The sequence below is a fragment of the Oratosquilla oratoria genome, chromosome 15 (assembly GCF_046742065.1).
Source record: "Oratosquilla oratoria isolate Oo_2021 chromosome 15, ASM4674206v1, whole genome shotgun sequence".
In the NCBI taxonomy this organism is placed as follows: domain Eukaryota; kingdom Metazoa; phylum Arthropoda; class Malacostraca; order Stomatopoda; family Squillidae; genus Oratosquilla; species Oratosquilla oratoria.
Window position 1 is genome coordinate 65743425 of NC_134791.1, and position 14626 is coordinate 65758050.

At 43.0% G+C, this 14626-nt stretch overlaps 3 protein-coding genes across 3 annotated transcripts in view; all 3 read right to left on the bottom strand.

The window, feature by feature from the left end:
* Nucleotides 1–275: 275 nt before the first annotated feature.
* Nucleotides 276–1052, bottom strand: LOC143033212 (uncharacterized). Its single transcript, XM_076198397.1, has one exon. It carries the CDS (start codon nucleotides 1050–1052, stop codon nucleotides 276–278), a length of 777 nt encoding a protein of 258 aa, XP_076054512.1.
* A 111-nt stretch (nucleotides 1053–1163) lies between these two features.
* On the bottom strand, nucleotides 1164–4725 carry LOC143033483 (uncharacterized). Its single transcript, XM_076198972.1, has one exon. It carries the CDS (start codon nucleotides 4569–4571, stop codon nucleotides 1179–1181), a length of 3393 nt encoding a protein of 1130 aa, XP_076055087.1. The 5' UTR covers nucleotides 4572–4725; the 3' UTR covers nucleotides 1164–1178.
* A 271-nt stretch (nucleotides 4726–4996) lies between these two features.
* LOC143033213 (ubiquitin-conjugating enzyme E2 T-like) overlaps nucleotides 4997–14626 on the bottom strand; it is a 130012-nt gene continuing 120382 nt past the window's right edge. The window contains exon 7 of the mRNA XM_076198398.1: nucleotides 4997–5086. Within this exon, the coding sequence (XP_076054513.1) occupies nucleotides 4997–5086 (90 nt within the window). The remainder of the gene's footprint in view (nucleotides 5087–14626) is intronic.

Genomic DNA, 14626 nt, shown 5'->3' on the forward strand with positions numbered 1-14626 from the left:
TAACAAAGGGATAGTTGTAGTACAAAAGTGTTAGGTTTTTATTTAGGCTTGCTTACAATAGGGCTCTTGGCGGGTGACTGACTACCCGCGCTTGGGGTAGTCTCTACGAGCGTGACTCGCAGTTGCCAGCTCTCACAATAAAAACTCCTACATCTCCCCCTCAAGATTGTGAGGGAAAAACAAAACAAATACCTTGACAATCTGATTACATTGAACAAGACAATATACTGTAAATGGCAATTCCAATGACATACAATATGAACAAAATTGAACAGCTAGATTATGTAGTCGTCCAGCCATCTCGGCCGAGACGTGTGCCTTTGAGGACGTTCCCTTCTCGGGGAAGCAGGCGGAGGCGTCCCCTGGGTCGGTGGTTGCGGCTCGGGTGAACCCCCGGGTGATAATGGCCCCCGTGGTGGCGCGGCCATTCTCAAATGGCCGCGGGTGCGCAGTGAGATGCGACCGCTTCCGTCCATCCTCACTGCATACTGGCGGTGTGGGTGGACTTCGACTACGGTACCAGACTTGCTCCATGCCTTAGAAGTCTGGTCTTGAACCCACACACGGGCTCCCGGCTGCAGGCGGCGCCGTCGACGTCGCTGGCCCGTGCTATTCTGTCGTATCTCTGCATGATGTTGCGCCATCTGAGTCTCCCTCTTCTCCAGGGTCCGCTGCCACTCACAATTGACTTTGTAGTTCTGTTTGGCCGTGGGGACTCCATCACGTAGCTGTCTGCCAGTTGTCAATTGTGCGGGGGATGCGTTTCCTTCTCGTAGCGGGGTGTTGAGGTATTGGAGGAGGGCAAGCGACACCTTGTCATTGTCCAGGCTGCCGCTGGTCCCTGTGTTGTCTCGCAGAATCCTCTTGGCTGTCTTCACGGCGGCCTCGGCTCGGCCGTTGGACTGAGGGTACTGAGCGGAGGAGAGGCGGGTCGTGACGCCCCATCTCCTGAGGAAAGCGGTCATTTCCCCGCTCACTAGGTTCGTACCTCCGTCAGTAGAGAGTTGTTCTGGGGCCCCCCATCTGGTGAAGTAGTGCCTTAGGTGCTTCATGATTTCGCTGGACGTGGCACCCGAGGGTAGGTGCGCAACTTCTAGCCAGCCAGTGAGTCGGTCGGCGTAGACTAGGTATGTTTGACCTACCAGCTGGAATAGGTCTGCCACCGTCTGCTGAAAGGGTTAATCGGGGGATGGGGTGAGAATGAGGGGCTCAGGTGGTTGTGACGGCGCGTTAGCATTGCAGGAGTTACATGTGCCCCTGTAATGCTGCAGGTCACCCTCCATTCCAGGCCAGTACACCGTCTGTCTGGCTCTTCTTAGCATGGAGTCGAGGCCCTGATGGCTGGCGTGAAGGCTAGCTGCCACTCGTTGTCGCAGAGCCTCAGGGATGACAAGCCGCACACATCCCTGATCATAGGTATAGGTGACTAGGCCACGGGACACGGCCAGTCTGTCTCGTACACCGTAGAAGGGCCGCAGGCAGGCGGGCTCCCGTGATCTGTGAGGCTCCCAGTCGCCGCTGCTCACTCTTAACACCAGTGACTGGTAGGTGTGGTCCTCAAGGGCCGTTTGCAGCACCATCTCTTCGTCGATGGTGGCGCACCCACTCAGGTCAAGGGCGGCTACAGTAGCTGCTGACATGGCTGCGGCGATAGCGACGTCTTGTTCTTCATCCATCTCGTCCGGATTAAACTTGGCCACGGGATACCTGGATAAGAAGTCGGCTGCCGCGTTGTGTTTCCCCGGCAGAAAGCGCATGGTGAACCTGTACTGCAGGGTCTGCTCCTTCAGACGAAACAGCCGTGGGTTGGTGATGTCCTTGAGGGCCTTGTCGCCAAAGAGCCTAACTAGGGGCCGGTGGTCTGTGGCGATAACCAGGTTGGGGCACCCCAGGAGGAAAAGCCGGGCTTTACGCAGGCACCACGCTACCGCCAAAGCTTCCCCCTCCACCGGTGCATATCCCGACTCGGCCGGGGTAAGGTGCCGGCTTCCGCATAATGCCAGGCGCCAGCCTCCCTTGCAGCAGTGTGGAGCAGTGGCTGGCGGGCATGAGCAGTACTGCTGCATCACCACGAACCCGATGCCGTCCTTGCACCAGTCCGTGATGGCGATGGTAGGTCGGGTCATGTCGTAGTATGCTAACCCCTGTTTGGCTAGCTGACAGATGATCTCTTTGGCTTGTGTGAATCTATTCTGGAGACACTCGTCCCAGTAGACAACCTTACCTGCTGGTTTTTTCAGCAGATCCCTGAAGGGCGCCATAAGAGGGGCAGTGGCTAGGAAGGGCGCCAGTTGGTTCACGAAGCCAAACCAGGAGCGCACGTTTGTGATGGACGGTTTTTCTGGCATCTTAAAGTCCCTGATGGCAGTAAGGCGCTCTGTAGTCGGTTTGTATGTGTCCCAATCCAAGTGGTAGCCAGCGAAGTCGACCTCCCTCTGGCAGAAGCGAAATTTCTCCGGCTTTAGTGTCACTCCAGCCTTGGCACATACTTCCAAAAAGTCGTAGGCATGCCAGAAGGCTTCTTCTATGCCTGCGTCATAGAGGAGTGTGTCGTCCACGCACTTGTATTTTCGCGGCAGGTCGATGATGGCGTCGTCGAATCTTTTGGTATATGCATCCCCCGCTGCGCAGTGTCCCATGGGCGTCCGGCAATACTGGTACCTGCCCCACGGTGTGATAAACGTAGTGAGGCGCCTGCTCTCCTCGTCCAATTCCACCTGGTGGAATCCCCAGTGCGCATCTGCCACGGTTTTGTAGGAGTGTGCCGGGACCCCAGAGGCCATGTCAAACGGGGCAGGGGTGTGGTGTCTCTCTCGTAGGCAGCATGCGTTGAGTTTCTGGAAGTCGACCGTGCGGCGCGGCTTGCCAGACTTTTTTGCCACCACGACCATCCTGGCACACCACTCTGTGGCCTCTCCCGCGGGGACAGGACGGATCACGCCTCTCTGGACGTCCTCATCCAGCTGTTGCTTGACCTCCGCTTCCCAATGTTTCGGGACGGGGGCGGGAGTGTGGCAGGCATAAGGGACAGCGTCGGGTGATAGATGGATATGATGAGGGGGCCCCGCCATGATCGGCAGCGGGTACCTGTCGGTGTCGAAGGACGATGTCGAGAAGTGGCCCAGCAGCCATTCCTGTAGCCTCGGCACGTTTTCCTCGAGAGGAGGGAAAGGCATGGTTGCTGGTCTGGGTGGCGGACCCCGGCTGTCGCTGCTCCCCCCGCCCACGCTCGCTATGGTCGGTAGTGGCGGATGCGGAAAGCCTTCGCGTACCAGGCCCAGATCCTTGCAGGCGGCGAGGGACAGATAGACCTGCCGCACAGACCGTACGAAATACACCTCCTGTTGGGTGGAGCGGCCAGGGATGCTAAAGTGGCAGGTTATGGTCCCCAAGGTTGGTAGGTTAATATTGGCGAGGTCGCGCAGGCCAGTGCGTCCCTTAAGTTGCCTGGGCGAGAGGCCCAGAGCTTTCAACAGCTTGGGTCCCGCTACACATACCTGCGCGCCTGTATCTGCGATGGCTGTGGTGGAGTGCTGTGTGTCGCCATCCGGCCCGGAGACGATGACTTGAAGCCGTGGCTGGCTCATCACCCCGGCGGTCGCTACCACAGCACTGGCCACAGCGTCCTTCTTCGCAGGCTTCTTACCCCCTTTGCACACTTTCTGGAAGTGGCCCAGCTTTCCACAAGCAAGACACGTGGCGTTTGCTGCCGGGCAAGCTGCCCTACCGGGCTGGTGTCGGTCACCGCAGTGCCAACAAGGGCGGTGGCGGGCTTTCCCGGGACCAGCAGCAGCGATGACGTCGTCGTCACTCGCAGCGTCGTGCATGACGTCACCCGCGGCAGCCTCGGGATGGCGGTTTGGCGGGAAATCATGCGCGTCCCTCTGAGCTGCTTCAAATGCCACACAGTAAGATCTGAGGCTGTCATCCTCTTTGAATTGAGCGTAGCACTGTAATACCTCGCGTCTTAGGGTTGGTTCACGCAACCCAGCAATGAGCTTTCGCACTAACATATATTCACTTAAACTCGCGTCACAGCTTGGGCACTGAAAAGCACAATCTAACACCATCTGGGAACACTTCGTGAAGTAATCGCCCACCGACTCCCCCGAGGCCTGCTTGACACTAAAGAAGTCCGACCACTGTACTGCCTGGTTCGCCGCACGCAACACTAATTTGCTGACGTTCTCCAGGGCCTCGGCAGCGGGAAGGGTGTCCCAACGAGCCTTGGGGAACCTGGCGTCGAGCGCCTTTTGGAGCCTTGGGGCACATAAAAGCCGGATGTAGCGCGCGGCGTCGCCGTCGCCGACAGCGTTGAGCTCGATCCAATCTTCCAAGGACCGACGCCATGACCTGAAGTCTGCTGTAGTCATGTCCAGGTCGCACTTCTCCAACCCAGCTGTGCTAAGGGCCTTGCGGCTTGGTGTCCCCATCGCCGCCATGTTTCGCTGCAAAGCCGCTATGGCTCCCTGCTGGGACAGTAAGAGCGTCTGAGCCTGTGCTAGGAGGCCTTCTCCTTCCCTCCGTCTACCTGATGTGGCAGGGAGCCTAGGGCGTCTCGGGGTGGTCATCGTAGATGCGTAGGAAGGATTATCACTGCGCCATGTTAGGTTTTTATTTAGGCTTGCTTACAATAGGGCTCTTGGCGGGTGACTGACTACCCGCGCTTGGGGTAGTCTCTACGAGCGTGACTCGCAGTTGCCAGCTCTCACAATAAAAACTCCTACAAAAAGTAACATAATTTCTCTACAAGAGATTTTATCCTAACATAGAGAAATTAAGTGTGGCTCTAGTCTTTGGGGGCACCCCAAAACAGTCTCTAAAGCATTGGCTGCATACTACTGTGCAGTTAATACTGCACAATAACATGTAGTTAATACCCCAGTATAGGTTTTTCTAAAATGTGATTACTTTAAACTATATGCAATAAGTAATTAATACAAAATGTATTTTTTATAGATTTATTTAAAGAAAACTCACTCGAATGAAGGTATATTCATGGTGTAATAAAGGTCTTGATCATGGATGATATTGGTATAGGGAAGTGTGCAGTACTCCAGATGTGTGACAGGTCACTGACATGGGTCTGTAAACAAAGAATGGATGCATTCAGGAGCATATTTCATAATCAGCCTTGCACAATACTGTAAATATTTAATCTTATCATAGAAAAAATCCTGTGCATGGTGTTTTATGTACATTAAGTGTATGCATAGTTGATCTTAATATAGATTTCAGCTTGGGTTGTGTGTGCCATATGAGGGTTACAGTGAATGTATGTGTGATTTTATAGCATGTTTTTTTTTATAGTGAACATAAATATATTCAGTAAATAATACAAGAGTACTGCACATTTTTCAATGTCCTTGGTTTCTTGTGCTTTCCAACAACAAATAGTTTAAGTTTGTGTACAATGAAAACATTTACATTATTGGATTAGAAACAGAGAAGTAAAACAAGGTGGTGGAGTTATGTTCCTGACTAAGAAGGATATAAATGTGACTAATGTTACATATCGAAAGAATAGAGTGGAAATGATCATGATGGAAATAGAGGACAGGGACAAGAAGAGCAGGAAGTTTGTGGTAAATTATGTGCCTCCTAAAACGGCTTTGTGGGAAGAGAGAGAACACAAGAATATGTTAGAAGACACAAGGATGCCACTAAATAATATTATGGAAAATGGAGGAAGAATAATTATAATTGGTGACTTTAATTGTAAAGAAATCTGCTGGGAAGACATGACAGTGAAGGGTGGAGATGACCTATGGGGAAATGTACTATTTGATATGATTACAGAACATACAATGACACAATGGATACAAGAGAATACTAGGTATAAAAATGAGGAAGAACCATGAGACTAGACCTAATAATCACATCAGAGCCTGAAATAGTGGACAAGACACCACTAAGTAAAAGTGACCACATATTAGTAGAACTGGAACAAAATGAAGAAAAATACATGAGAAAAAACAAACAATATAGAAAGGGAAGAATGTATTGAAAAAAAAGTTTTGATAAAATGAGAAAAAATATTCAAACAGCAGATTGGAAAAAGATACACAAAGAGGAAACAACAGTAAAAGAGAAATGGAAAATTTTGACAATTTATAAGGAGTGGAAAAGTATATTCCAAGACAAAAACAAGAAAAAGGATATGTAAAATTTTAGTACAACAAAAGATGTAGAGAGTTAAAAGATAAAAGGTATAAAGCATGGATAAAATGTAGGAAAGACAAAAAACCTGAAAGATGGAAAATATATAAGTACTGATTATAGAAATAAGTACAAGTGCGCAGAGAAGAAAAGAGAAAACATGAAAAGGATGTCATAGAAAAATGTAAAGATCAGCCAAAACTATTTTATAGATTTGTAAACAACAAACTGAAAAATTAACAAGAATTCGTGAAACTACGACAAGGAGGAATAGAATACACAGAGGAAATCGAAATGGCAGAAATTATGAACAAGCATTTTAAATCAGTGTTTACGTGGGAGAACATACAACTGAGAGATGATGAGTGGGAGGGGAAAGTTCCCCCTATGAAAGAAATAGAAGTAACAAAGAATGAAATAAGGAATCACTTAAGTAATCTCGATATCAGAAAATCGCATGGTCCGGATGAAATGGCAAACTGGATTTAGAGAGAATGCAGGGACGAACTAACAGACAAAATACATAATCTAATAAGCAGTTCACTGAAGTAAGGAGCAGTTCCAGAAGATTGGTAAAGAGCAAATATAGTAGCAATATATAAGGGGGGAAACAAAGACCCTACAAACTATAGACCAGTCTCTCTTAAAAGTACAGTAGCAAAACTTTGTGAAAGAATTATCAAAATTAGATGGGTAAAGCATTTGGAAAAAAAAAACAATGTACTAAATCTGAGGCAGTTTGGATTTAGAGAAGGAAGATCATGTATTTACCTAATTGTATTATATGGGAAGGGGAGCTATGCTTGTGGTGTCCAGTCTTCATATCTCGTTTTGTTTAGACTACTTTTAAATTCGTGTATTGTTTTTGCACACACCACTTTCTCATCTAGTTCCAAATATCTATCACCCTGTGGGGAAAGCTGTTCTTTTTCAGGTCTCTTCTATAACTGTCCTTCTTGATTTTCTTCCTGTGTCATCTTGTATTTCAGCTATCCCATTTCATTAGATCCTCTCTATCAATAGTTTATATGCTTTTCATGATTCTATATATAGTTATCAAATCTCCTCTCTTCTTTGTTCTAATGTCTGTAGTTCAAGTTTTGCTAGTCTCTCTTCATATAATAGTTCTGAGTGTTGGTGCCTGTTTTGTAATTGCTCTTTGTATTCTTCCAAGTTTTGTTATACATTTTTTTGTATTTGGTGACCACGTCGTCGCTGCATACTCCAATCTTGGTCTTATCAAAGTGACTAGTATTTTCTTCACCATTTCTTCATTCAGGTATGTAAATGCCACTTTGATTGTTCTTATCAAATTATAAGATTCTCCAAAAATCTTGTTTATATGTTTCTCAGGGGACATTTTATTCATAATAATGACTCCCAGGTCCTTCTCATTTGTTTTACTTTTTTTATTTCTTCCTCTCCCAATTTATATGATCCCACTATTCTTTTTTTGCTTCCTCCAAATTCCATTATACTGCACTTCTTAATATTGAATTCCATCTCCCACTTCCTACTCCATTCCCATACTTTGTTGAGATCACTCTGTAGCGACTCACAATCTTCAGAGTTAACTTTTTTCAACAATTTTGTATCGTCCGCAAAGAAGCTCATATAACTTTCAATTCCTTTATCCATATCATGAATATATATACCAAACATTATTGGGGCCAGAACCGTTCCTTGTGGAACTCCACTTATCACTTCATCCCAATTAGAAAATTTGTCTCTTATCACCACTCTCATTTTTCTTTCATGCAGGAAGTCTTCCATCCATTTCAGCAGTTTGCCCTGTATTCCTCCTGCAGTTTCTAATTTCTTTAGCAATGTCTTATGTGGCACCTTATCAAAAGCTTTTTTCAGGTCTAGAAAGGCACAATCAGCCCATCCATCTCTTTCTTGTATTACATCTATTAACCTTGAATAGAAACACATTAGGTTTGTGACGCATGATCGTCCTTGTCTAAATCCAATTTGTCTTGGGTTTAGTATGTTGCTGTTTTTTTCCAAATGCCTTACCCATCTAGTTTTGATGATTCTTTCACAAATTTTTGCTATCGTACTTGTAAGAGAGACCAGTCTATAGTTAGTAGGGTCTTCCTTGTTTCCTTTATATATTGGTACTATATTTGCGCTTTTCTAATCTTCTGGAACTTTTCCTTCTTTCAATGAACTGTTTATCAGACTATGTATTTTGTCTGTTAGTTCATTCCTGCACTCTCTCAAAATCCAGTTTGCCATTTCATCTGGTCCATGCGATTTTCATTCCTTGTTACTTCTATCTCTTTCATAGGGGGGACTTTCTCCTCCCACTCGATATCTCTATGTTTGTATGTTCTCCCTCGTAAACACAGATTTAAAATGCTTGTTCATAATTTCTGACATTTCTATTTCCTGTGTATTCAACTCCTTGTCGTAGTTTCTCCAACTCCTGCCTGTTTTTCAGTTTGTTGTTTACAAATCTGTAAAATAGTTTTGGTTGACCTTTACATTTTTCTATGACATCTTTTTCATATTTTTCATATTTTCTCTTTTCTTCTCTGCACACTTGTACATATTCATTTCTATAACTAGTATATATTTTTCATTTTTCAGGTCTTTTGTCTTTTTTTCATTTTATCCAAGCTTTATCCCTTCTGTCTTTTAGCTCCTTACATCTTTTGCTGTACCAACACTTTACATATTCGTCTCGCTTTTGTCTTGGAACATACTTTTCCACTCCTATTTTATAAGTTTTTGTAAAAATAGTTCATTTCCCTTCTACTGTTGTTTCTTCCTTCTGTATCCTTTCCCAGTCTGCCTTTTGAAAGAATTCTCTTATCTTAGTACTACTAAAAAATTAATTGGATGGGTTCTTTGACTTTTGGGTGGTTTTGCAAAACGCCTCGCGCCCGTGTTGACGTGGTGATTTTGTAACGCATTAGCCGTGGCTTCTTCGGGTATAGCCGCTACTGTTTTACATGGAGGAAGAACCGCCCATAACATGTTCAAAATTCCGTTAATGAAATACAATGAAATACGAGCATGCAGCGTCAAGAAAAATACTGAGATGGCACGTCTTTTTGAGTTGACTTCTTTGATTGTCTGGGATGAAGCTGTAATGGCTAACAAAAATACAATGACCGCCCTCGATATTACTCTAAGAGACGCTTTAGGTGTTGACAAGTTCATGGGAGGAATAGTATTTGTATGTGCTGGAGATTTTAGACAAATTCTTCCTGTGGTCAGGGGAGGAGGAAAAAGTGAAGAATTGAATTGTTGTCTTAAATCAAGCTATTTCTGGGGAGAATTGAGTAAATTGGAATTGACAGAGAATGTGAGGCTATCAAAAACTGACATTCGGAACAAGAAGTTCGCCGAAGATTTACTGGATTTAGGAAAAGGAGAAATATTAGAATGTGGTGTAGTTGTGAAAGAAAGAGAGGAATTAGTAGAACGCGTATATGATGATTTCGAGGAAAATTTCCTGAACGTCTCATATTTTGAAAAACGAGCAATAATCTCTCCTACAAATGACGATGTGGACAGCATCAACAAGATGGTTTTCAAGAAATTTAAGGAAAATGAGGTTGTTTATCGAAGTGAGGACACTTCCGTGGATAACGAAATGGATATTCAAACGTCAGTTTACAATGCCCTCAATAGTCCATCTATTCCCCTTCATGAACTTAAACTGAAAGTCGGCGCTGTCATAATGGTTCTTAGGAATATTTGTCCACCTAGATTATGTAACGGAAAACGAATTCTTATAACAAATTTACAGAAGAATATAATAGTAGGGAAGATTTTGGTTGGTGCATACAGAGGCGAACAAGTTTTACTTCCCAGAGTAACATTAGAGTCAACAGATACATCCGTCATATTCAAGAGAAGACAATTTCCAGTGAGATTGTGCTACGCCATGACGATAAACAAATCCCAGGGGCAGACATTTGAACGTTGTGGTTTATTGCTTGATAGTGCCCAGTGTTTTGCTCATGGACAGCTATATGTTGCATGTTCACGGGTTACAAGCCACGATTCTCTCTTCGTTTACATTGGCTATAAAAAGGAAGGAGACGATTATGTCAGGAAGCCTGCACGCAACTACGTGTATAAAGAGCTTTTCTCCGGAGAAGGGTTTTATAAAGGTAATTTTGAAGACATCGTGGAAGAGACATATAAGAAAACGTCTAACGACGACGAAACAGAAGTCGAAATAGCAGAAGAACCTGATCAATCGATTACTGTAATACCAAAGTCCGCCTACAAAATCAGCGAAATAGACGCCATCAACATGATCATGCCTCCTGAGTCCAATTATGGGGAAGAAAACAGTGATTCTGGAGAATTTATTGAAATGATCCAGAGTATCAGAGGAAATGAAAGAGCAGAAAAAAGAATTTGAAAATGAAAAGAAAAGGAATAAGAAGATGAAGAGGATGGTGAAGGAGTTTTTGAAGGCTTTGAGTGACGACAGCGATGATGACGGAAAAATATTCGAAGACAGTGATGGAAGCGTCTACGACTCGGAAGAGGACTCAGATATTAAAGATGATGGCCCTTCAAGAAAGAAAATGGTGTACAAAATTGTATTTGATGTTAAATAAAACTATTTGTAAAGATCTATCATTTATTTGTAAAACCTTCATTAATACAAGAAAATTCAGGGACAGAGGGTATCTCAGGGGAAGTAGCCCCAATGGCGCGAAGCGCCCGCGAGCAAAGCGAGCAGCATCGGAGGCCAAGCACCCCTGGCGAAGCCAGGGCCGGCGAAGCCGGGTGCTTGTTTTATATAAAAAAAAAATCCATACATCAATCTTCCCTTTCTATATTGTTCATTTTTTCATGTATTTTTCCTCCTTTAGTTCCAGTTCAACCACTATGTGATCACTTTTACTTATTGGTGTCTTATATTCAATCTTGTCCACTATTTTGGGTTCTGATGTGATTATTAGGTCCAATATCGATGATGATTCTTCATTTCTATACCTAGTATTCTCTTGTATCCATTGCGTCATTGTATGTTCATAATCATATCAAGTAGTACACTTCCCCATAGGTCATCTCCACCTTTCACTGTCATCTCTTCCCAGCAGATTTCTTTACAATTAAAGTCACCCATTATAACTATTCTTCCTCCATCTTCCATTATTTCATTTAGTGTTATCCTTGTGTCTTCTAACATATTTTTGTGTTCTCTCTCTTCCCACGAAGCTGTTTTAGGAGGCACATAATTTACTACAAACTTCCTACTCCTCCAATCCTTGTCCTCCACTTCCACCATAATCATCTCTACTCTATTTTTTCCATATGTAACATTCCTCACATCTATATCCTTCTTGGTCAGGAACATAACTCCACCCCCTTGTTTTACCTCTCTGTTTCTAATCCAACAATTATATGCACCATGTCCTACACTGTTGGGTGGTAGTGGACCTTTCAATTTTGTCTCCACAATTCCCATTATGCCCGGTTCTTTTTCCTTCAGGTAATCATTCAGTTCGTTCAAGCCTGTTATAAAGCCATTTTTAATTTTCTGCTACTTCCATCGTGTTTTCTGTTTCCCTTCCGTTTTTTTCTGCTATGAACCATTTTCTCACTTTCATATTCACTACTCTCCAATAAAAATTTTTTTTATCTCTGTTCTTTTCTCATTTTTTTCCTTAGCTTCTTGTCTTTTTGCTTTCTCATCTTCTCTTTCCTCTTTATATCCATACCTGTTTAAATTGTTCACTGTTTGCTAGTTTCCCTGTTTTTGCCGAGATATTCTCTGCTGTTGTTTGTGACCTGAATTTGATCTTAATTAGTCTGGTCTTATCTGTATTGCATTTCCCTAGTCTATATATTTCTTTCCCTGTTTCTGTTCCATCTTCTTGAACTACTTCCAATATCTTATTTACTTTCTCCTTCTCCTTTATTCTTGTAGTCCAATTTGTATTATACTTCTCTTCCATCCCCAATATAATTATACATTTATTTTTATCTGCTAAGTCTCTCACTATATTCTCCTTCTCTCTCATTACTTTAATAACTGTGTCTTTAGTCTGATCTTTCATCTGTTGTGCCACTATATCCTTAAATACAATTTTGTTATTTTCTTGGACTTTTTTCCAACCCTGTACTTCTTTTGCTATGGACTCTTTATTCTCTTTATTATTCCTCTTTAATTCCTCATTCTCATCTTTTACTTCTTTTAACTGTCTTTTTAATTCTTCTATTTCTTTAGTTAGGGTTTGGTTCTCCTTCTTTAACTCTTCCAATTTATCAACTCTCTGCACAATCCGTGTAAGTTGACCAAACCTACTCTCCCAATGTTCGGTCATTTTCTCTAGTTTTTCTTCTAGACTTGCTAATCGGGGGAGGTTGGCATCCCCCCCCTCATTAAATCCATGGAAATTATTATTTTCACTTTCCATTGTGTTGTTCTTATCTATATTTCTAACCTTAATGCTTTTACTGATATTTTCGATTTCCCCTGCATCATCAGCAGACCTCTTGTTACATTTTTTCTGCTGTCAGGGGGAGCCCGTTCATCTCCCTCTTCATTTCCTTCCATTTCCCTCAGTAATCCCTCCCCTTCTCCCCTTTCATCACCTTCCCACTACACCACGAGCTTTCCCCTTCCCTACTAGTAAAAAAAGGTATTCCCTCATTGTTGAGATCCTCGAAAACTTCACTTCTTCTCCAGAGTTCCAATCTTCGCCGTGAATCAGTCTACATGTGTGTGCATGTGTCACAAACTTGATGTGTTTCTATTCAGGACTAATAGATGTAATACAGGACAGAGATGGATGGGCTGATTGTGCCTTTCTAGACTTCAAAAAAGCTTTTTATAAGGTGCCACATAAGATATTGCTAAAGAAATTAGAAACTGCATGAGGAATACAGGGCAAACTACTTAAGTGGATGGAAGACTTCTTGCATGAAAGGAAAATGAGAGTGGTGATAAGAGACAAACATTCCAATTGGGATGAGTGATTAGTGGAGTTCCACAAGGAAGAGTACTGGCCCCAATAATGCTTGCTATATATATATTAATGATATGGATAAAGGAATTGAAAGTTATATGAGCTTCTTTGCAGATGATGCAAAAATGTTAAAAAAAAAATGAACACTGAAGAAGATTGTGAATCACTGCAAAGCAATCTCAATAAAGTATGGGAATGGAGTAGGAAGTGGGAGATGGAATTCAACATTAAGAAGTGTAGTATAATGGAATTTGGAAGAAGCAAAAAAAGAATAGTGGGATCATATAAATTGGGAGAGGAAGAAATTAAAAAAGTGGAATAAGAGGACCTAGGAGTCATTATTATGAATATGTCCCCTAAGAAATATATAAACAAAATTTTTGGAGAAACTTATAATTTAATAAGATCAATCAAAGTGGCATTTACATACCTGGATGAAGAAATGGTGAAGAAAATACTAGTCACTTTGATAAGACCAAAATTGGAGTATGCAGCGACGATGTGGTCACCAAGTACAAAAAAAAAAAATGCATAACAAAACTTGAAAGAATACAAAGAGCAATTACGAAATTGGCACCAATGCTTTTAGAACTATCATATGAGAAGAGGCTGGCAAAACTTGAACTACAGACATTGGAGCAATGAAGAAAGAGAGGAGACTTGATAACTATTCATAGAATCATGAAAGGCATGGAAATTATTGATAAGAGAGGATCTAATAAAATGGGATGGTAGATACAAGAGGACATGGAAAGAAAATAAAAAAAGACAATTATAGAAGAGACCTGAAAAAAAACAGCTTTCCCCACAGGATTATATATACGTTTGGAACAGTTTAGATAATTTGGTGTGCAAAAACAATACACAAATTTAAAAACAGTCTATATAAAATGAGATATGAAGATGGGACACCACGAGCATGACTTTCTTTCTTTCTTTCTAGGTAAATACACACATAGTCGTAGCAAAAAAAAAAAAAAAAATTGTAACACATCATTGGCAATAAAAATCTTAACATAGAACATTCTGAAGGATGTCTATTTTTTTTTTTTTTTAGTGCTATAGCTGCTATTGAAGGATTTAACATCACCTCATGTTTTAACAGTTTATCCGTCCTTGCTGTCATCTTTCTTGGTGCTCCAGAGCCTGTTTTCCTTTTTTTTTTGGGGGGGGGGTGTGTGTCATGCCAGGTAGTAATGTCGCCACTGCATCCTGGACACAATAAATGACTTGTCTAGCCGTCTTCAGTTTGGTGGCTACATGAATCACAGACATGCCCTGATCTAACAGTGACAGCACAAGACTTTTCCTCCATGCTAAGCTTAATATGTCCCATTGTGTGCAGGTTGAATGGAATTATATGGCTGCAAAGATAGGGCTACAGTCAGGATTGGCACTAAGGGGAGTAGCCTACTATACAACCTCTCTACACAAGCACTCATGGTGCACTGAGACATGCCTGGGTGGTGTGGTGTAGCTACATGCCCATCAAGGCCACTGTACCAACACAAGCTCCC

Bases quoted from the DNA above. Each gene is read 5' to 3' on its own strand.
- LOC143033212 (XM_076198397.1), bottom strand. From the start codon at position 1,052: ATGAAGCACCTAAGGCACTACTTCACCAGATGGGGGGCCCCAGAACAA.
- LOC143033483 (XM_076198972.1), bottom strand. From the start codon at position 4,571: ATGACCACCCCGAGACGCCCTAGGCTCCCTGCCACATCAGGTAGACGG.